Source organism: Ceratosolen solmsi, unplaced genomic scaffold (assembly GCF_000503995.2).
Source record: "Ceratosolen solmsi marchali unplaced genomic scaffold, CerSol_1.0 scaffold27, whole genome shotgun sequence".
In the NCBI taxonomy this organism is placed as follows: Eukaryota; Metazoa; Arthropoda; class Insecta; order Hymenoptera; family Agaonidae; genus Ceratosolen; species Ceratosolen solmsi.
In genome coordinates, this window is record NW_011948426.1 from 5,837,828 (window position 1) to 5,859,708 (window position 21,881).

At 26.8% G+C, this 21,881-nt stretch overlaps 1 protein-coding gene across 9 annotated transcripts; it reads left to right on the top strand.

Moving 5' to 3' along the window:
- Positions 1 to 5,312: 5,312 nt before the first annotated feature.
- On the top strand, positions 5,313 to 21,429 carry LOC105363265 (ankyrin repeat and SOCS box protein 13). Of its 9 annotated transcripts, none has more exons than XM_011500920.1 (6): positions 5,313 to 5,469; positions 15,295 to 15,638; positions 16,223 to 16,463; positions 17,333 to 17,467; positions 18,392 to 18,635; positions 20,554 to 21,429. In XM_011500920.1, exons 2-6 carry the CDS (start codon positions 15,295 to 15,297, stop codon positions 21,105 to 21,107), a joined length of 1,518 nt encoding a protein of 505 aa, XP_011499222.1. In that variant the 5' UTR covers positions 5,313 to 5,469; the 3' UTR covers positions 21,108 to 21,429. The 9 variants fall into 9 exon arrangements, with proteins under 9 accessions (XP_011499222.1, XP_011499221.1, XP_011499217.1 ...); XM_011500919.1 differs by lacking the exon at positions 5,313 to 5,469 and adding an exon at positions 5,485 to 5,679 and having other exon boundaries at positions 15,282 to 15,638; XM_011500915.1 differs by lacking the exon at positions 5,313 to 5,469 and adding an exon at positions 10,131 to 10,528 and having other exon boundaries at positions 15,361 to 15,638.
- The last annotated feature ends 452 nt before the right edge of the window (positions 21,430 to 21,881 follow it).

Below are 21,881 nucleotides of genomic sequence, written 5' to 3' on the forward strand. Positions count from 1 at the left end.
TTCCGTATACCTTAAGGTAAATAAATCATTGTTCTTAAGAGTTCCAGTTGACAAAAGATTTTATACAGAATCTATATCTAAACCAGTATTTCAAACCAATAAGAAGAGAAAGAAAAATTAAAAAAAAAAAAAAAGAAAGAAGTAATTAGTTTTCTAACAGCACCAGTGGCGCGTTTTATGTGAAGATAAGTTAAAGAAAGAAATAAAAAAGGAGATGGAAGGAAGATGAAGGCGATCGAAGTTTAAAAAGAACTTGGCTCAGAGTGCTTAAGCCAGTATAATGCTCAGTGTTATCTAACGTTATATTTTTAGTGAAACTCCGTGTCATACTCATGTACTATAATATTATATATTATTATATAATCCAAGACGGAATAATACATACAGTAGGCGCAGTTTTTAAATGTCTTGGATGCAAATACAGCGTATAAATACAGACAAATGCGCGCGCACCTAAATACTTTCATGTTCACACACGCATACACACACAGACAGAAACTTAAAAGAAAAATGAACAGACAAGCGCAACGATCGATTAAATAACAAAAATTGAAAAAGAACGGTTTTACAAAATATATGGATAAAAACATCAAAACGACTAATGAATATACGAATAACAATCAAAGATAAACGAAAAAAGACGATACTTAAATAGCTTCTATCATAGCGACTCGATCATAGTGGTACGTAAATTTTCATAGTTAATCACCATGAGGCATATTACGATAATATTTAATTTACTCTCCCTAAAAGCGCAAATATCTATTTTCATTTTTATTTTACTATCCATTTTTAAAATAAAAGAGTTTTTTTTCTATCCGTATAACCGTGCGATCGACGACTACTTATCCTTCTGTCCATGTCCCCTTATCTTCCGACTTACACTTCCTTCCTGATTTTTCTATTTTTTTTTCTTTTTTTTTTTAATTTTACTTTAAAATTTAATGATTATCGGTGGTATTATTAATTTGTAGATAGAATTGAATTTGTTGTGCCGGGTGCGCGCCCTTCTCGAAATCCGCGTTCGCGCGCCTTAGCTCTCTCCTTTATTTTCCTCATCCTTGAGTCTCTCTATAGTATAAAATATTTTGGGAGAAAAATTGTACATAATTTCATTAGAGTCGCATTGAGAAAAGGAAAAAAGCAAGATCATTTTGCTATTCTTCATATATTGATTTATTATATTTTTCTCGGCGTATTAATATACGATCATGCACTTTTGAAGAAGGAACAAATAAGTGTGTAATATTACGTTATATAAATTTAGTTATGATAACGTAGTAAAGATACGTGTTCTATATATATTGTATGAATAAAACGACATTCAAACAAGTTACTGTTCTTATATTACTTTAATATAAAAGTTATATAAAGTGATATCGTACTAGCATTATATCTCAGGGCATATATACTCATGTAAATCATTTCATTCGCAGCAATCAAATTATTCTATCAACTGAGCCTTTCTCTATATGTGTATGGTCGTATGTAACAAAAATTCATTATATATGTACATGCATATATATATATATATATATATATATATCATTTGTATGTATACATATGAAAAACGACAGCTTGTGAAATACAATTTTTTTACCGAAATGTGTACATCAAAAAAAAAAAAAAAAGAATGCACGAAAGAAGCCAGGTATTGCCGCAAGTTACCGGAGTCTCAGGTGGCTCTTGGATGCGGATTCCGGAAGTCGAGAAAGCGAGTCTCCGGCACAGAATTTTTTATGTGTATAATTTAATTTATATAAAAAAAAATATATATATATATATTGTATGTCAGCGATATAAGAGAGTGAAACTTGTCGGCTGGATGTTTGTATATTGATCTGAGTTATTTCGTATGCATTTACGATGAAAAAAGAATAGGAAATAAATAACTAAATAAAGTAGTTTGAAAAAGAAGTTTGTACAATTGGAAATGACGATTTTTTCAAAATTATCATTTCCGCTGATCCAAACTCTGTTGGCCTGTACATTTTCCAAAATCTTTCTTCAGTTTCCTCTATTGTCTTTAAGAAAATAAAAAATACTCCCGATTTTGGAGTTTTCTAATGAAAATTGTAAGAAAATTACACTTTTCATTCGAAACAAAAACAAGAAAAGCATTTTTTTACTTTTTTTTACAAATTATCATTCAACCGAGGGCGTATTAATCGGGAAAAATTGAGTGTTATACGAGAACTGACAAATATAGTGAAGGGAAAAGTGTAAGAAAAAACTAAGACGATGACTTGACAAACAGAAAATAATATGCGCAGCATTTTAAGCGTTCGATATAATTCTCCAGGTCCTAAGAAAAAAGTGAATGTGTGAATCGGTTAGTGTGCGAAAATAAGAAGGGTGCATGTGATTAGGTTGAGAAGTATGTTAAAAATGAGGAGACAAGTCTCTTCCTTTCATTGTATTTTCGAGAGGCATATATCTCGATACTCACAATTTCAAAATAATATTGCTTCCAATGACGTGGAACTTTGAAAGAAAAGAATGATCGCGAGCGACTTGTGTATAAATATAAGAATTTTTAAAAAAAAAAAAGAACGGAGAGAGGGAAAAACAAGCACTTTTAATGAGGTGAGAGGGAAAATAATAAACGATAAAGAGTTTCGAGTTAAAAATAATGATAATGAAAAATAAATAAATAAAGGACTCAATAGCCAGACGATATATACGTTGCCTTAATCGGTGAATCATTCCACGACGATGTAACAATATATACGATGTGAAAAAGTGTGTCCCTAGAGAAAGAAAAGGGTATCAAGTTATGGTGAAACTTGTGAAATCAAATTACAGAGAAAAAGTTTAAAGAAATGATGTTTTCCGCAAAGGAATGCTATTGAGAGCGAAAGAGCCCGTCTTCGACACGATGGAAAAAAACGTCGAATAATTTTCCTCTGTGAACGAACAATCTCGCGATCCTACGTATAAGTATTTTTGTTCAAACTCTAGAAGCATACGAATTGTGTTTTAAAGTAAGATGAGAGGCGCTATGTATGTTTATGAAATGGAGCTGCAAAAGGTATAATAAGAAAAAATGGGCAAAAATTTTGATGATTTAGAGTTTGAGAAATAATGAAGTAAAGAGGAGTACACGTAAAATTACGTTTTTAATTTTAAGCTCGTCTAAGATGTGTTTAGTGAAGCATGCTTCTAGGTAGAGTCTTAGGGAGAAACAACCACGCTATAAACAATAATTACTCTAATTACCAATTAATTACGTGCGTAAGGCATTTAACTGAATGCAAAGTATTTCTTAATAAAAGTACTTCGGAAACCAAATCATTTAAAATCCTCCATGAGGGGATTTGAGTTGTCTTCTCTTTTTATTAATCACGAAAGAAAATATCCCTCAACCGATATATAAAAAAACTTCCATCCGACTATGTCCGATTTCCTTGCTTGTAGTTCCTTCAGAAGCGACTTTATATTGTGTTTCTTTTAGACGTATGTTTGTATTTTCGTAAAGAACGGCCAACTATGATTTTTCATTGCGATTATAATTTTTCGTAATTCGTAGCTTATGAATAATATGTAATGATTTATTATTTATACAAGTTTTGTTTAATTAAACTTTTGATGATCATTTAGTTTAATAAATTGTAATTTATTAAACAAGATGACATTGAAATAAATTATTTTATTTACACCAAGTTAGTTATAGTTTAATTTTTGTTTCATTTTTAGCCTTTCATTTCAATTTCGTTTTAGAAAATAGAAATTCTTCGTTTGAAGAGTATATATTCGCCCGCGCGCGTGAATGTGTGCGTATGTATGTGTATAAGTATGTATGTATCAAAATTCAATTTTATTATATAATATTAAACTTTATTTAAACAAAGTATTGCGAGTACTATGTACTCTTAGTAAATTTTTATACGAATATTATTAAAAATATAAAACAGATAAATCGTCTTATATGATAATCAAATTTATGTAAATTATAAAATATAAGCGGAAATCTGATGTACAAATTCATTATAAAGTGGCAATTTGATTTCCGAAGTTTACTGTAATTAAAGTTTATATTAAAGAGATTATTTTAATCATTTTCAAATTATACATAGTGTAGTTATCTTATAAAACTCTTTAAATATAATGTTAAAAATCCTTATAAATATAATAATTACCGATTAATGTTCTTTTTACTTCAAAGTATTATATTAATATAATATTTTTTATACTGACTAAATAATTTTTTAATTATTTTATTAATAAAGAAAATATATATTTAAATTATAATTTTACAGTTTGTTTAAAACATGCGTGAACGCGCACGTATGTGTGTTACGAACCATTATCAGATTCTTTGTTCTTTGTATTCATATGTAAAAGATCAATAACATAGTCTTTTCAAAAAGTAAATCGAGTAATTCGGAAAATGACTAAAAAATCAAACATACTAATATACGTAGATATACAAAAAAAGTCAGAGGATGAATAAAGTACATATTATTTATTTTATCATTATCTTTAAATGTAGTCAATTCGGTAGCAAACATACCAAAGTATTTTACTTATGCATATGCCATCTTTTGAGACAGTCGTTGACAATTTGATATGTACATATTCATTTATTACTCATATAAAACATTTTATAACTTCTTTTTGAGTTGTGAGGCTAATTAACACATTTTTATTTGAAATATAATTTATCAAACTAAAATTAATATTTTATTTTAAAAACTGATCTCACTAATCTTTTGTATGTATTAAAAAAATTTCATGCAAATTTTTTGCAAATAAGTTTGAGTTATGTTGAGTATGTATCAATTAGTAAATAATAAGTGGCTTTTATTTTATTTTTCTTAGATGTTATAATCTATTTCTTTTAATCGATTCAAAAGGTATTTGCGTGTAGTATAATTATAATAAAAAATAATGTTATATTTTATATACTTTTGAAGGTTTATGTGCAATGTTAATCTTACATTGAATTATTTCATTTTAATAAAAAACCAAAATAAATTTCCTGATTAAATAAAAAATATTGTATAATTACAAAGAAGCTAACTTTCTCTATAATTGTCAGTAGTATGTCTGACTTTCGTCAGGCTTATTTGTTCAGCCATACCCATTATCGTTAAATTGATTACAAAACTTATATCTAAATATACATTTCGCGAAAAACGTCTGATTATTAATTTCAATAGCATTACTTTTTATTCTCTTTCACAAAAGGGAACTAAAATTTGCATGCATTGACGAAGAAAAACGGAGCCAAGTTAATACAGAAAAAAATCAAATTCAGGAGTGATCAAATTCTTTGGAAAGCCTCAAGCGTCGTTGGCAATGTACGTTAGGACAAGAGTACAGAAGAACACGAAGAAAAGAGAAATGATGACCTTGGTGGCTTTGAAGTGAGTGGGCCCCGATAACCACAGACTAGCTTCTGCTACGCTGCTACCACCACGTGTTTTTATCCTCGGTGAGACCCGTGCCTTGGAAGAACAATGAAAAGTAAGTTGCGGTCGACTTACTGCTTTTCTCTTCCCATCGTTGCAACTCCCAGGTTGATTTCTCTCTCCCCTTCTTTTGAATACTTTTATTTCTTATTCCTTCTTCTGCACCTTCTGATATTCCTCTTGTAACTCCATTTCTTTTTTTTATTCGCCGTATAACAAACGGAAGAGTGCACGCGTTACGGAACAATCAACATTCTTGTTAAAGGTATTACTTTTTTACCATCATACACATACCATAAAAAATGAATCGAGGGCAGAATTATTATTTTATTATTATTATTTTTAATTTTCACGTAAATAGAGAATATAAAGAATATATTTATCGTAATAAAATAATCGTTTCAACATTCCTAAATATCGTATTTATGTCTGTTTGAAAATTTAATAATATTACTTATGTAAGAATGGAAACAATTTATTTATATTTGACAAATTTGTAATAAATATTCGTCACTTCTAATATTATAACTATATTTACGATTGGCTTCAACTAAAGTAATTACAATTCATAGATATGTTTAATAAATTATGATACAAAAAAATTCACGAATATTTTTATTATACAGTGTATGATTTTTTTATCTTACCAAGATAACCATATTGATCTATGGAATTTTTTTAATATGTAAAATGGTATAGAGAACACAATATAAATGATAAATAGAAAACATGCTGGAACATTGTTAAAATGTATTGAAAAATACTTACAGATTTTTAAAGAACACTATACAGATATTTTAAATTAACAATATAATAAACAAAGCATAATGAGTTCAAAGAAAAAATTAAAAACCTATAATATTACATAGAAAAATGTTTTAATTTTTTATATATATTAATTATAAATTTAGACTATAATAAATTATAAGTTAAATCTTTTTTTGTGTATAATAAAAAATGTAGAATTTATTTTATAAATTGAAATAATCAAAAATTAAGTTGAACCAGGGCGAAAATTTTCTAAATTCGCCATCGTGTATTCATTAGCCGAATATGTATATGAACTCTGGGATTTATTAACAAATATTAAATATTAAAATTCTGAATTTCGTTTGTTATGTACCATTGTATACAAGAATAAACATAATTTTAACAAACATTTTTTTTTGTTAAAAATTATAAGATAAATTTTATGACACGTAGTCAATTCACAAATTTCCGGAGATATTTTTCATATTGAAAATAGAGAAAAAATTAATGCAGATATTCGGCATCACTATATATTTATTAGAAAGCATATTACTTTTTTACTAGATATTTATACAAATATTATATTTTCACTTTAGTAATAGCGATACTGACATCTCTGAATTATTCTCAAAAGATTGCAAAGTTCAATAAAAATTCAAAAATAGGACATATAAAATTTAAATTAATACATATTGTAGCTTTATACTTGAATATTATATTGGGATACAAGTATAATTTACAATAAAATTTTAGCTTAAAATTGAGTCAACGAAAATCGAAAATTTAAAAAAAAAAGTTAAGAAATTAAAAAAAATTAAAAAAATAAGTTACATAATCAAAAATGAACAAAATAGGAATAAACAACGTACAAATATGTATTTTTAATTAGTTTTTAATAAATTTAAAAGATATTTTATAACCGTTAATAAATTTTATATTTTTTTTTAAATATGAAAAAGTTTATTCTTATGCGAAATTCTGTCGACAAAGAAATACAAACTTTAGTTTACATAAATAATTTTTTATGCAATTTACAACCTGTTTCTTATAGTATGTTTAATTCATCAGAAATTTTTGTTCTAAATTTTCTGCAATGATGAATGTGTAAAGATAAAATCTTTATATCCATTTGTTCATTGAATTTCAATATCAAGTCATATTCGTACTTATTTTATATGTCGTTAATAATATTTCAGTACGAACTAAATACTTTCAATGAAGTATTTAAAATACTTATATATATTTTTTGTATACATCTATAAATGGAAGTAAACAACTTCAAAATACTTAAATTGCTAATGTACTTGAAATAGATAAATATTTTGTAATTATTTATAGAAATTAAAATTATTAATGTATGAATTTTATATTTAAGTAAAAAATATATAAAATTTGAATAAGTTACTATTAATATTGATATAACTTACTAAATATATTGGTAACATTTGATATTATATTACCACGTATATTATAATAGAATATTGATTAAACAATTTTCAGAAATGAATAATAAATTAGATAAATTATTTTAAATTATTATTATAAAAATTAATGAAGTTGTATTAGGAAATAAGAGAGCAAAAATAACATGGATTCTTAATTGCAATTGAAAAACATAACATATCGATTTATTTTAATCTATATTATAGAACATTTATATTTTATATTTATAAGAAGGAGATTTTAAATAAATATACAAAAAATATTTAATTTACAATACATAAATATGGCTTTATTGATAATCTTTTAATTTATTAAAAGTGTTCTTTTTACATAATTGTTCTTATACAATTCTTATTTCATTAGGTTATTTTTCTAAGTTCATGTTAATTATCTAAGAAAAAAGTTCAATAAGTGAATATTTCTTTTTACTCAAATTAATAATTTACAATATGCTGAATTAATCTAAATTTATGTAAACAGAATAGCAATTTTTAATTCTGTAAAATAATATGTTTAATATAGTTATATTAAAGTCTGTATTATCCATAAATTAAAATCTATATTAGAACAATATATATCTGTATCTTATAAATACAAAATTGTTTCAGAAAACCATATACTAATTAAAGCTTTTAATAAAGCTTTTCATTTTTAAATATAAAATAATTGCATTGATATATTTATTTAATAAATAATAATAATTTATCAGTAAATGTTCTTGAAAATAAAAAAAAAACGTTTACATTTTTTGAAATATAAAATGGCAATGATGTACTTAATATATAAGGTATATAACATATGCAGGTCTATAATTTTATTCATAAATAAATAGATTTTATAATATAATCTAATATCAAACAATGCGTAAATGGTTTCTTTGTTTAATCAAATGAGCATGCATCGTAAATATGATGTTCTTTCAACTTCAAGGAATCTACCTTAAATATTTTCTTTTATTATGTCGTGAAAATAACTATTTGTTATACACCAAAAAGGATACTTGCATTCAAAGATAGCAGCTATCGAGTTGTACACTAGCATCTTGCCCATTAATAATACTAAATTTGTTCTTAAATACTTTCAAATAATAATTAAATATTCTACCCAATATTTTCAATTTTTTTAAATAAATAATTATTTAAGCAACTATCATTACTGTGTTTTATGTAAGATCCTATTTTTAAATTTTCTTATAATTGAAATTATTTTATTTATAAACTTATATTTCTAAAAGCTCAAATTCTCCTAAGGCATAACATCCTAAGGCATATTTAATAAATAAATTAAATATGAAAAAGATAAATATTTTCTTAATATAATTTTTTAATTAATTAGAAAATAGATTTTTGTTTATTTTTAAAATATTCTCTTTGTGTTTACTAAAATATATTGAAGATTATTTAATGGATCTTTATAATGAAGTAATATTATCTTTATATACGAATAAATATTTTTAATCTATTTAAATATTTAATAATCTATTTTACCTATCAATGAATTAAACAACAATAAGAAATAATTAAAATATAAAACCGATATATAATGATTACTGATATTATCTATAGATTATAATATTATGTAAATTATGATTGTTAAATGATATTGAAAATATCTATATATCCTGCAGTTTATACTTCATTTATTAAAAGAGATCGTTATTTTTAATTATTTTGATCAATTGTCATTATTATGTCCTGTATTAATTCTTGCAATATGAACAAAATTATCAAATCTGGCTAAGATAAGTGAGCAAAGATTTTGCAATATATATATTTAAAAATCTAAATAAATTATCATTTATTAATTAATTCAACACATATTAAACATGGAATACATTTTTCTTATTCAACAAAGAATTTTGTTTAAATTTTTGAAAATACGACATTCAATGTTAACGCTATAATGAAATAACAAGGTCTGTATATAATGTAGCAACATTAAACTGTTAGTGTGTTTAGATGGTCTTTAGACGATCACATTACAGTAAAATCTGTGTTAAAAGAACAATTTAACTTGTTTATGGAAGAAGAGATATTGTATAATGATAATATATCTTTGTAAATTTTGAAAGACGCTTAAAAATGGAAAAAGATAATAAAATATAAAAGTATAAAATATTACATCGTTAAATAGAAAACGAATAATTGTTAATTTAATTTCTTAAAATAACTTATATTTTCGAACAACAATAGAAAATTATATATATTGCGTGCTCGATACGTTTTATAAAAATAGATTAAATCAGTTAATAAGATTAATTCATTTTTAAAGTATATAGAAGAACTAATTCTTCGCTTTCAACATAGAATGATTTGAAATGATCTATGTATCATAGAGTTTATTTATTTGTAAGATTTAGTTCAGTTAGATAAATACGACTAATAAAACTAACCATTATTTAAAAACGTTAAAAATATATTTTTATTTTTCTTCGCTTTTTTATATACATTTATATTAAAATTTAAAATGACACAAAGCATTGCTTGAAATTTTTTTCAATGCAGCTAACGTGGAGAGCGACTAAATCATCAAAATATAATAAAATGTGAGTACAGAAGAAAATACAACAATTCATGTCATTCTCTCATCTGATGCAATGAACCCGATAAAGGCCACAAACGGTAATTTATATTTACAATATCATGTCAGCTATAATTATAAACAGACAGTCGATCACCGCTCACCAGTTGATCAGAGATAACGTGCAACAATTGTCGTCGGCGTCCAGTGTCCGTCGGCCTCGACCATTTTCGTGGGCAATGCGCACGCAGCTACGATCGTCGATCTCTTTGTGTTATTTTCAGCAACAGCAAAGTGCGCAAGAAGCTTTAAATAGGACCGGACAGCGCGATGAGAAAGCCAGTGCGTATGAGCGATCGCGGTCCCGCAGGCACACGCTGAAACATCGAATCATCCTCAATGTGAGTAGAGTCAAGCTTTAATATGAACGTGGGCCTCAACGCGGGGTCAGTCGAGTTTATGTAGGCACTTGCTCAACAATTTAGTGTATTTACTGATAGATTTTGTTATTTGTTGACAATGTTGATCAACATCCTGGAGAGCACTCGAGATCACGCTTTCCAGACGGTATGGCCTTTTAGAGTTTTCATATTGAATAATGTGAGAGCTACTTGTGTTTCGAGATTAACCTTAACTGATCGTAAACTTAATATATTTTTACGAAACTAGAAACTTAATTGCAACATATCTTCTTCAACTGACTGAGTAATATTCTGTACTACTTAATTATTTTAAACTACAGCTGTGAAGCCAACTAGAAATGTACTGCAATAATTGTAGTTATTTTTCTACTTTGCTTGGTGGCATTTCAGATGCGCGCACATTCGTAAATAATCATTATAACTCTTTGGCAGTGAAAATTCTATTTGTATCGTTTATTACCAAAATACTACACTGTAACAATACAAAGCAACGTTGATACTTAACCTTATAATATTTTGTGTAGTTGCATGTCTGTAATATTACAAATTTCGACTGGAAAAAATTATGTGTATCACATATACAAATAAAAATAAAAATCATTTAAATGTCAATTACTGCGGATAAGTTATTCTAGTTGTTGAACACAATTTTTTAAATTCACATTGATGATATTTCATAATTTTATAATCGTTAATTTGCAGGTAAAAATTTATTTGAAATATTGCAAGTTAATTATATTCTAAGATTAATGTTCAATAATCGATTTTAGGACAGCACTTTATAATTTTGTCTAATATATTTTTGATTTTTCTACATTTGATTGCATATATCTTGAGAGCTTATATATATATATATATATATATATAATTTCAAATTGAAATATTTAATTCTTATTAATACATTAAAATTATTTTGGTCGCATACGCAACAATGCTAAGAGTTAAAAGTATCGCAATGTCGAAGAGTGATCATTTCATTGAAATATTACAGAGAAAACTTCAATCTTTCGGGTCTATACTTTCATGTCTCGCGATGTGGTATTTAATTATTTAGTACTGTACTCATGCATTATATTTCTATTTTTATTTGTTTTAGAAGACTATTCATTTTTAGCATATGACGCACTGTTATATTATAGTTAACACTAGGGAATGATAAATAAATAATGTATTTATGCATTAGAAAAGTGTATTCACCCAAAATTTATCATTTATGATGAATATTACGTATAATGTTTAAATAATTGGCTAAAAATGTGTTATCTACTTGAAATTTACCGGCTTTTTTAGTAAACATTGAGCACGTGATTTAATATGCGCATATCAGTAGCCAGAAATTTCAAGAATGTTTAGAAGAAAGATCGACCAAAGTATTTCATTTAATACGTTAAAAAAGAAGCTTTTAATTTCAATAATGAATAAATATAAAATTGAAGTTATTTCATTAACATTAGTAATATATAAATTTTGATAAGAAAATATCTTTGATTTTTGTCCCATACCACAATGGCTATTATTTGACCGAAATAGAGATGTATTTCTTATCAGTTTCCTGTATTGTATAAATAGATTTTATAAAGTATTTAATAACATTGAATTATATTTTCGTTTGAATATCATTTTGATGATTTACAACAGTAAGGGACAATATAGAAATAAAAGAATAACGGTAAAATGGTTACACCAAAATTCAAAGAATATTGATAAATTCGATTTGACCTTTAATTTTTTACGTTTTTATTCCATTTTTATTTTTATTCCAATTCAATTTTTATTCCAACAAAAATCAAAATATAGTTTCTCTAAAAATCAACTTTTTAAATAATTGTTATATAATATTTGTATATATTTATATATGATTTTTGTGTAATACATATATGATTTTTGTGTAATACATGTATGATTTTTGTGTAATACATATATGATTTTTGTATTATATATGATGATTTTTGTGCATTATTTATATTTAATATAAGCAATAATTTATACTGTCAATAAAAATGTTGTAATTGACCAACAGTTCGATCGAATATTGGCAACTGATTTTCAATGTAATTTTATGAATGTATAAATTTTAGATAACATTAGAAAAATTGTAAACAAATTTAATCATATTAAAAAAGTCTATATTGAAAATATGTGTCACCAAATCAGTATGTGATTATATGTTTTAAATGTGTTACAAAATTGGTTAGTAAAAATACGACTATTATTGGTAATAAACCAATATGTTATAAGTGTACTGATATATAATTTAATATACAATTATATATTTAGATAGATGTATCTGTATTAAAAAAAATTCATTTTTTGTTCATATTACCATGTACAATCAACCATTTTAATTACATTATCCATAACATCACGTTTGTTATTATATTAAAGTTAAATTTTACGGTTAAACCGACTTATTTTAATTAAGCTATTCTTTGTATTGTATTAAACAAATATCGTAATGCGAATTTATATATGTTTCATGCAATAGAAAATGTCTGTGAGCAACTTACTTAAATTACAACTAACAGCGATATTACAATTATTATCAAGGTGATAATAGTAATTTTATATATATACTACTTTTACTTGAATCACACACCTTCTGCTACTGTTAATTGATCTATTAACGTGTAATGGATTGATGCACATAGCCGTCAGTAGTGTATCCAAAGATATAATACATTATGCATAGAAATACACACATATACACGCTATAGTCGCATGTACATCTGTGCGATGCTTATTAATATATAATAGAGCTAATAACGCAGTATAAAGATGAAATAAAAACTTGGAACTATATTACCGGTTGTAATCTATTTATTTGAGCAATATAATTATAATTAATAATCTATAAGATTAATAATAAAAAACTTTTTTTTGAACGACATATAGTGTGATTATAGTTAATTACTTTGAATACGATATTTCTTAACTCATCATATAAACGTAGTATTCAGTATCGCTATGTATAATGAAAAAAGAACTTCGTCACAATAATATTAATTTTATACTTTTTAAATTAATTAACACGCTGTTGTTTAGTTAACAAATTAAATAAATGTTTTTGAATATTAATAATTGAGTCATTCATGTATATATATATATAATTAATTTTGATTTTATAAATTTTACAATTACTTTTAAAAATATAAATATATTCTCAGATAATATTGTATGTCAATATTTTTATATATAAATATTGACAGAACAAATAACTATAGAAAATTAATAAATGCTATGTAATTAATTCACTTATTTTTATAATACATACTTATTATCATTTATTTCATAAATACATAATTTGTATCGCTATAATGTGTTTGAATTATGTACTTAATTATATTCTTATTTATTGTAATGGAATGTCTTAATTTTAATAATTTATTATTTTAATACATAATTGAATTTATATATACGAAAGAAAATATAGTACGATTTTTATCTTTCTCTGTAATTATTTCAAATAAAATATTAATATTTTATAAGCATAAGAAAGTTCTTTTTTAATTTTTTGCAATATATTAGTGTTTATATCACGACCTCAATTAAAATATTATAATTATACTTCTACATTAGGCGATTACAAATAATTTAAATAAAAGAAAACTTAATTTAGCATTAGCGAAAAAATAAATCTTTTTATAAACTTATTATTGGGCTTAAATTCAATCATGAAAAAGGTATTTATATTACAAATAAATTTTAAACATTAAATATCTTGTTTATTTTGATTAATTTTTTTTCAAAGTATCTAGATATTCGAATATGATAATTAAATAATAATTCTTTTAAAAATGAAGTAATATGTATTACGGAAAAAGCATGGTATCAATAAATAAATTAAGATTTTAAATATCAATATAACATTTTTTATCCTAATATTAAGTAATATGTGTTAATGATATTTAAACATAGATTTCTAAATTATTGAACTGAAAAAAATCATCTTATTTTTTTTTACAATATTTTGTTTGCATGAAATTTAATCTTAATATTGTAATTCATACTTAATTTTCTATAAACACAGTTTCAGTTGTTTCTAGATAAAGTATTTTTTTCTGATAGATGTAATTGCTTTTTCATATCTATCAAAATTTTCAATTACAAAGCTTCATTTTTTTTAGAGATGTGGAGAAAGAGTCAGAAAGATAGACAGAGTAAAGAATTTTTTTGGCATTATAAAAGATAGACTACTTGGATATAAAGACAAAATAATTTATCGAGGATTGCTTCTTGAAACTATAATTTAATTTTTATTTAATACAATTTAACTTAAAAATATATAATTTGAAATTAAAATAATTACACTTGAAAATATAATTATCATGTCATCATTTATTTTTCGCGTTTTTTTCATTATTATTTGGGAAAGTTATTGTTTTCTAATATAACAATTATAGACATCACTTATTATTTTATGTTATTATGCTAAATTTGTTTAATTAACATATTATTTCGTAGTATTTGGAAAGATATTTATATTATTTTTAGTACTTATTAAACTATTCTATGAATTTCAAAAAAAGGTATTTTTTACAAATTGAATAGTTAAATGTTAAATCCTTAATATTAAAAAAATACTTTGGTCTTGATAGAATTTAATACGAAAAATCATTTAAAATATAATACATAATATTCATATGTAAAAATAGAAAATATGAATACAAAATATACATGATGGATTAATTTAAAATGTTTATCTGGTCCTTATAAATTGTCGAATTTTATGAAGTGTGGTTCGGCAGATGCCGACCGAATGTACAGTGAATCCCCTGCAGCGTGAGCTGGCTGACTCGATAATTCGCATGCAGCCTTTAGACGAGATCAGGATCCTCTTGGCTTGCGGAGCAAAGCCAAATGAGCCCGTGACTCAGGGTCTGAGGCCCCTCCATTATGCCGTGTGGCAGCGCTACAGCGACGCGGTGCAGCTGCTGCTGGTCCGTGGCGCCGATGTCGATGCAACAGACGAATGTGGCTATTCAGCCCTGCATCTCGCAGCTGAACACGGCTATCACGATCTCGTCAAACTTCTCCTCAAATGCGGTGCCAAAGTGGATCATCGTGAAGATACTTCCGAACCCTTCCCCAGGTTAGTATACTTTTAGAAAATCTCTCCCATTACAGCTTATTACACGGGGGTACGTTAGCTTTAAGACAGGAGACGTCGACGTAGAAAACGTTCTCTAGAAACATTAATAATAAGAAAAACCTATAAATGCTCAAAATTATTTAATTTTGTGAATTCGCGCGGTATTTCCATTATTCTATTCACGTATGAACGAGTATAATGAAATATTGCAAAAATATACGTCAAAGTGTAAAAGCATTTTTATATCTGTTAGTGTAGAAAAACTTAATAGTATCAACGTTAGGAATGAAATTAGTATAGCCAAAGAAACAATATTATATTAAATAAAGAAAAATTTTATATATTAAAGAGCTTGTATGGACAAACATGTGAACGCGTAATAAGTAAAAGTAGAATCACGTCTACTTTACTGCCAAAGACGGTACTTCTCTCTGATGCGCTCTGCAGCGTGTTCGCGCCTAATAATTATTCATTTTTGTTTTCCGACCTTGAATTAATTGATCAGCAAAAAGAAAACTGGCATAAAAGCCCTACCGCATTTCGAAGGAAAAAGGCAAATACTAATTGAGGCATCTCGATTACAGGACAACGCTATGCGATGAGCCACTGAGGCTCGCCCTTCGCAATCATCACATCGACGTGGCGAGAACGCTGCTGGAAGCCGGCGCCAACCCCAACAAGAGGTATTTCTTCGGCTCTGAAATTAATCTCGTCTCGCCTCTTGATCTCGAGTGTATTGAGCTCCTACTGGCGTTTGGCGCTTACCCGAATTCGCGGGATCGCGCGGGACTGACACCGCTGATGAAGGCTGTCCGATTACCACAGGTCCGTATATAATGCTCATCGTTTCTTTCCTTTCTTCTCCCTACTCACCCAATAATTATCTACTTCACACACTCGCACACTTCCTACAGCTCATCGATCCTATCTTTTATCCTTTGCGCACTTCGAAAGGCACTCTTTGGTACGGTTTATACGCTCAGTAATTTAACTATAATGAACATTTTATTTGCCGTTCAACATTACGAAATAACTATTTCTATGGATCTCACCATATAATTACACGTTTTCTTTATTTTTACGCATTTACGGTCCATAATCAATATGTTTTAGTTCAGCAAATTTTATTGCTCGTTTTTGGCACACGCAACGTACATTGGTCTTCGTGTTGTCATGTTTATATGAGCTAATAAAATAATTCTAAATGAATTCTACATTAATTAAATTTTTATGATAAAATTTTTATATATTTTAAGACGTTAATTATAAAAATGAAATGTATAAATCTAACTAATTTTTGTACCCGGTAATATATATATATATAAATACTATATGTTTTAATATAAATAATATATTTAATGAATATATTATAATAATTATATAATAATTATATAATTATATAAATATATATATAATTAATATATAAATAATATATTGGGAAGACCTTATTTCGAATGATTAATGAAGAATGTTATAATTAGTAAAGATATTTAAGTAATTATAAAGGAAAATGGTTAAGAGTTTGATAAATAAAATACTTCATATCCGATCGATTATATGTAATTTTTTCCTGTAACTAACATCTTATTGACATTCATCTATAGCATCGTTTAGGAAACATGTAGGAAATCAATTTAAGAGCAGCCTTTAACTGAAAAAGTTTGTTTTGTTTCTTTCTTTTCCGCATGGTGCAGAAAGTATTAGCTTTTGAAAAATGGTACCGCGATGCCTTCCCAATGATCGGCGGACCAGCTGATGTTCTTCTTGGCTCTGACAGGCATCGCGACATCGCCATTCATCGACAAGGAGAAGGTCGCACTTTGGAATTAGGAAGTTGACATTCTCTTTAAACCATCCTATATAAATTTTCCACTTATAGATAACAGACATGCATTTCAGATTCCAACAGAGACAGAGAGAAAGAGACAGACAGACAAATAGATAAAAAGACAGACCGACAGACCAATTTATATATTGATCTTACAGAAACCGATTTAAAAATTATTGAAGTGTAGAAACTGTTGCAATACTTTCAATAAATATATTTTTGATTATTTTGAACACACACAAGCATGTACATGTGTACATGCGTGCATGCATTCATGCCATATATACGAATATATACAATAGTATAATTGAATAACTATACATACATTAAAGTAGTAAGAGTAACTATTATTTTTAATAAATAAGATGAAAACATGCACGTGAAAATATACACATAATGAAAAATTACAAATGCAAGTATGCACAAGTACTTTTTTTCTAATCGTATACGTATAGTCTGCGATAGAAAATATAACTTTCGAAAACTGCCAGTCGATAGTTCAATTATGATAAATTTTTTAAAAATGTGTAGTAAATATATAATCTATATGATAATTAAATATTTTTATAATTTTACCATTTTTTATGTTATTATATTGCCAGGAGTTGTTGAGAACATTTTTCCATTTTCTCATAAGATGTATTAAAAAAAAAAAAAAAAAAAAATGAAAGGCCAAATAACGTTAGAGCGAAAAGAGTATTATCAGGTTATTATATTGTTCTTAATTCCATAATTAAGCTGGATCAAGCTTTTTTAGTATTAAAATAGATAAGTTTTGCTTTGCCGATAGAAAATAATAGTTTAAATATCGTTATTTTGAGGACATTGAAGAAAACAAATTTCGATATCGACTCTTAGCTAGTAATGGTAAGCTCAGTCAATTTATAGTATAATTAAACTACCATATTGGATTTTCTCAATGCAGGGCATAGCGTCGGTTCTATTGTTGCTGAGTTATGGCGCAAATGTTAATGCTATGGCTGACGCCCGACATGACTTTCGTACAGTTCTACACTATGCCATTCTCGGTGGTGACCTCGATGTTATAACCCTCCTGCTTAAACAGGGTGCCAATTTGGATCTTGGTTCTGACTACCAAAAGCCCACAGCCCTCGACCTAGCAATACTCAAAGGCGATCCTGCCATCGTCGAGATGTTCCTAGAATCAGGTGATTCTCATTTATTCAATATATTTTCTAGTTTATTATATTTTATTTGATTCCGGTGGATTCTCATTGCCCAGATTTAACCCTACAATACTTAACTCTTCAATTGACTATATTTACAATAAATTTTATAAACTTTCATAACTATTATTCTTTGCAGTTTATTTATATTTGTTTGCTTAATAAATTTTTATTATTTATACAAAACATTAAACGACAAACGTTAAAAATGTATTAGAATTGACTTTTAGAGTAGTAGTATTAAGAGTTAGATATGTATAAAAATTAAAAAAAAATTAAATTATATACTTTTATAATAAGCAATTTAATAGTATTTCAATCAATATATATGATCCTATCTCATGCAAAAAATAATATTTTTCATTTTAAATTAAATATTTTACTGGTAATTATAGGTATTGGATTAAAAATTGATATTCTACAATAATCAAATATCTAGTTAAAATAAATATTTTGTATTGAGCTATTTTGATTACTTTATTATTTATTTACAATATTATAAGTTATTTAAAGTTCATATAGTATTATTGTAGTACAAATTAAATATGTAATATTAAATTCAATTTTTATTTTTCAAGGTAATTAAAAATGTTAGTCTTATAAATACAGTTATCATTTACAAATATAAAAAAATAAAATAAATAAATCATAATTTTAATTGAAACGTAAATTAGATTCAATAGTTCATATGTAGAATTTAAACTCTTGATTCGGCACGTGTAATTATAATTAAGGTATTTAATATCGAATTAGCACACATTATCTTTATATATAGAGTATGAAAATAGAACTCATTTGCAATACTGTTAAATAACTAACAGATCATTTCTTTCTATAAATCTTTTGTTGAGTCGCAGCTTTATGTAAAATCGATAAGCTTTTGTTTGATTTATTGCCGTTTAAATTTTGTTACCATTATGTAAATAATATAAAGCACGTATAGTTATTTATAAATGCAAACATTTCAAATGTTGAGATGGTTTTATTCACTTTGTTATCTTACTGAAAATAATTTAAAAAGTGGAATTTCAAATACTCATTTATTTTATCTTAAAAAATTTACTCTATATACCTATAATTAAGCGTGTAAAGTTTTAAATTAAAACTTTTTATTTAACTTCTTTTTGCTATAATTTACATTGTTATGTAGTCGAAAGCCATTTTTTATTAGCCTTTAACTGATATGAATACGTTTTCGAAGATGTTATAAATCCTTATGCTTGTATAAATATAATTAATGAAAAACTAATAAAGATCTATGGAAGAAAAATTATGTAATTCTCGCAGGAAAGTGTGTAACAACTTTTTAAATTATATTGAAATTGTCTTGACTCATATAAATCAATAAATATGCCAACACTAATAATTTAACAAACTTCATTTCATTTAAAGCACGATCATCTCATTTTGGTATACGACAATCTCTATTAAGCAACAAACTTGATACACATAAAGTATTTTAATGGTGTCGAGGAGCCTTTTTAAATATTTTTTAAAGATAAATACTTTTTAGAAGCCGTTTTAAATATTAGAATGATTAAAGTTCAATTCAATAATTGCAGCTCCTTTATGTAATTAAAAGACATAATTCTTTTATTTATTAATTAATAAGAAAATATGACGATTTAGAAACTTTAAGAAATACACAATATTCATAAATAAAGTGCATTACAAAGATTTTGAGTATTTCGAGATACCCGAGTGAATTACTTAAACATAAAATATAAAATAAATTTTTTTTAACAAGTCTATTGTGTATGAAAGAGAATATTTAAAAAAACAAAAGCTCATGGATGAATTGGTATGATAAAGAAAGAAAATTTTTTTAAAGTTCAAATGTGGAAACTTGAGAACAAAGTTTAAAAAATGAAGCGCAAATAAAGCAAACTATGAATTTCAGGTGCGAATGTCAATGCGACTTCGCCGATAATCGGCTCACCGCTACACGTGGCCTGCGCCGACAATATCCCCAACCGGTTGGACATTTTGAACATGCTCCTCGAACGCGGTGCTGATCCGAATCTTGTGATCCGAAGTGAGGAGGGTCTGTCGTTGCGACCGGTGCTCGCTGAGTACGTAGCTTCAAACGAGAATCCCTCGGTCGAGGTCGTCTCGCTGCTGCTCAAATATGGAGCTCGAGTCGTTATAAAGACCCAGTTCCGCGATCCCCATGGCATTCTGAACTCGCTGCAGCATGCGGCGGACAAGCCGCGACTTCTTCAGGCTCTTCTCGATGCTGCGGAGAGCTTCGATCCCTGTATGATACGGCGCTCCTCGAGCCTGACTGCCGCCCAGAAGGCCCTCGTGATGCAGGCTGCGAGGACGCCCCTCCCTCTCATCCACCAGGCAAGGCTCATCGTTAGGAAGCTCTGCGGTACAAAGCTCACCAAGATTGTCACTAGACTTCAACTGCCTCATAGCCTCCATCGCTATTTACTCTACGACTTCTGCTGACCACCCCCGAGGCAACATTGTCTAAAGCTCCCACCGTCTTCAATTTCCGATTAATGATCGATGCAATGATCTTTGTGCGCCTAGCTTTACATGGCGTGCGCCACGTTTTGCTTTTAGATATTGTGATATAAATATCGATTGATTTGTATACGCAGAGCCGCCAATTTGTCGCATGTAATGGCAATTTTAATGCCTGCACATGTTAAGCAGTTTTCTAGAATCAACTTTTCAACGATTTAAACGCCCAACGACATAGTTGAAATATTTTGAACGAATATAAATATAGGTACCAAATACATTAAGTTTCCTATTGACTCGAATATTATAGCATTATTTTGTAATAAATAATTAATCTAATTCTTACACACACACACACATATATATAAGAAGAACGTCGAGCTATAATGTTAAAACAAACCATTTCATTTTGTACCTTTATATGTACATAAACGTACATATCGTATACTTTGGCATTATGTATATGTTTATTGAAATAAAATTCATACTTCCAAATAAAAAAATCTTCATATCATTATTCCTAGAATATCTCTTGAATTCATTATATCAAATATTTTCTAATTTATAACGTGTTACAGATATCTGAAAAGTTTCTGAAATATTTCAATATAATATACTATTTAATAGCAGTTTAAAAATTTATTTTTATAAACTCATCATTTTTTGTTCAATAATATATAAAATTATTATTATTAAAAATTATGAAAATTTTATACAATGGTAAATTGTAATTTACTACTTTAAGGAGTTAATGAA

What these genes read in the sequence shown, in the direction of transcription:
- LOC105363265 (XM_011500914.1), top strand. Translation starts at nt 10,250, where the DNA reads ATGTCAGCTATAATTATAAACAGACAGTCGATCACCGCTCACCAGTTG. An exon ending in AGGCTGTCCGATTACCACAG is followed by an intron (nt 16,464 to 17,332) that starts GTCCGTATATAA and finishes CGCATGGTGCAG; the next exon opens with AAAGTATTAGCTTTTGAAAA. An exon ending in AAGGTCGCACTTTGGAATTA is followed by an intron (nt 17,468 to 18,391) that starts GGAAGTTGACAT and finishes TTCTCAATGCAG; the next exon opens with GGCATAGCGTCGGTTCTATT.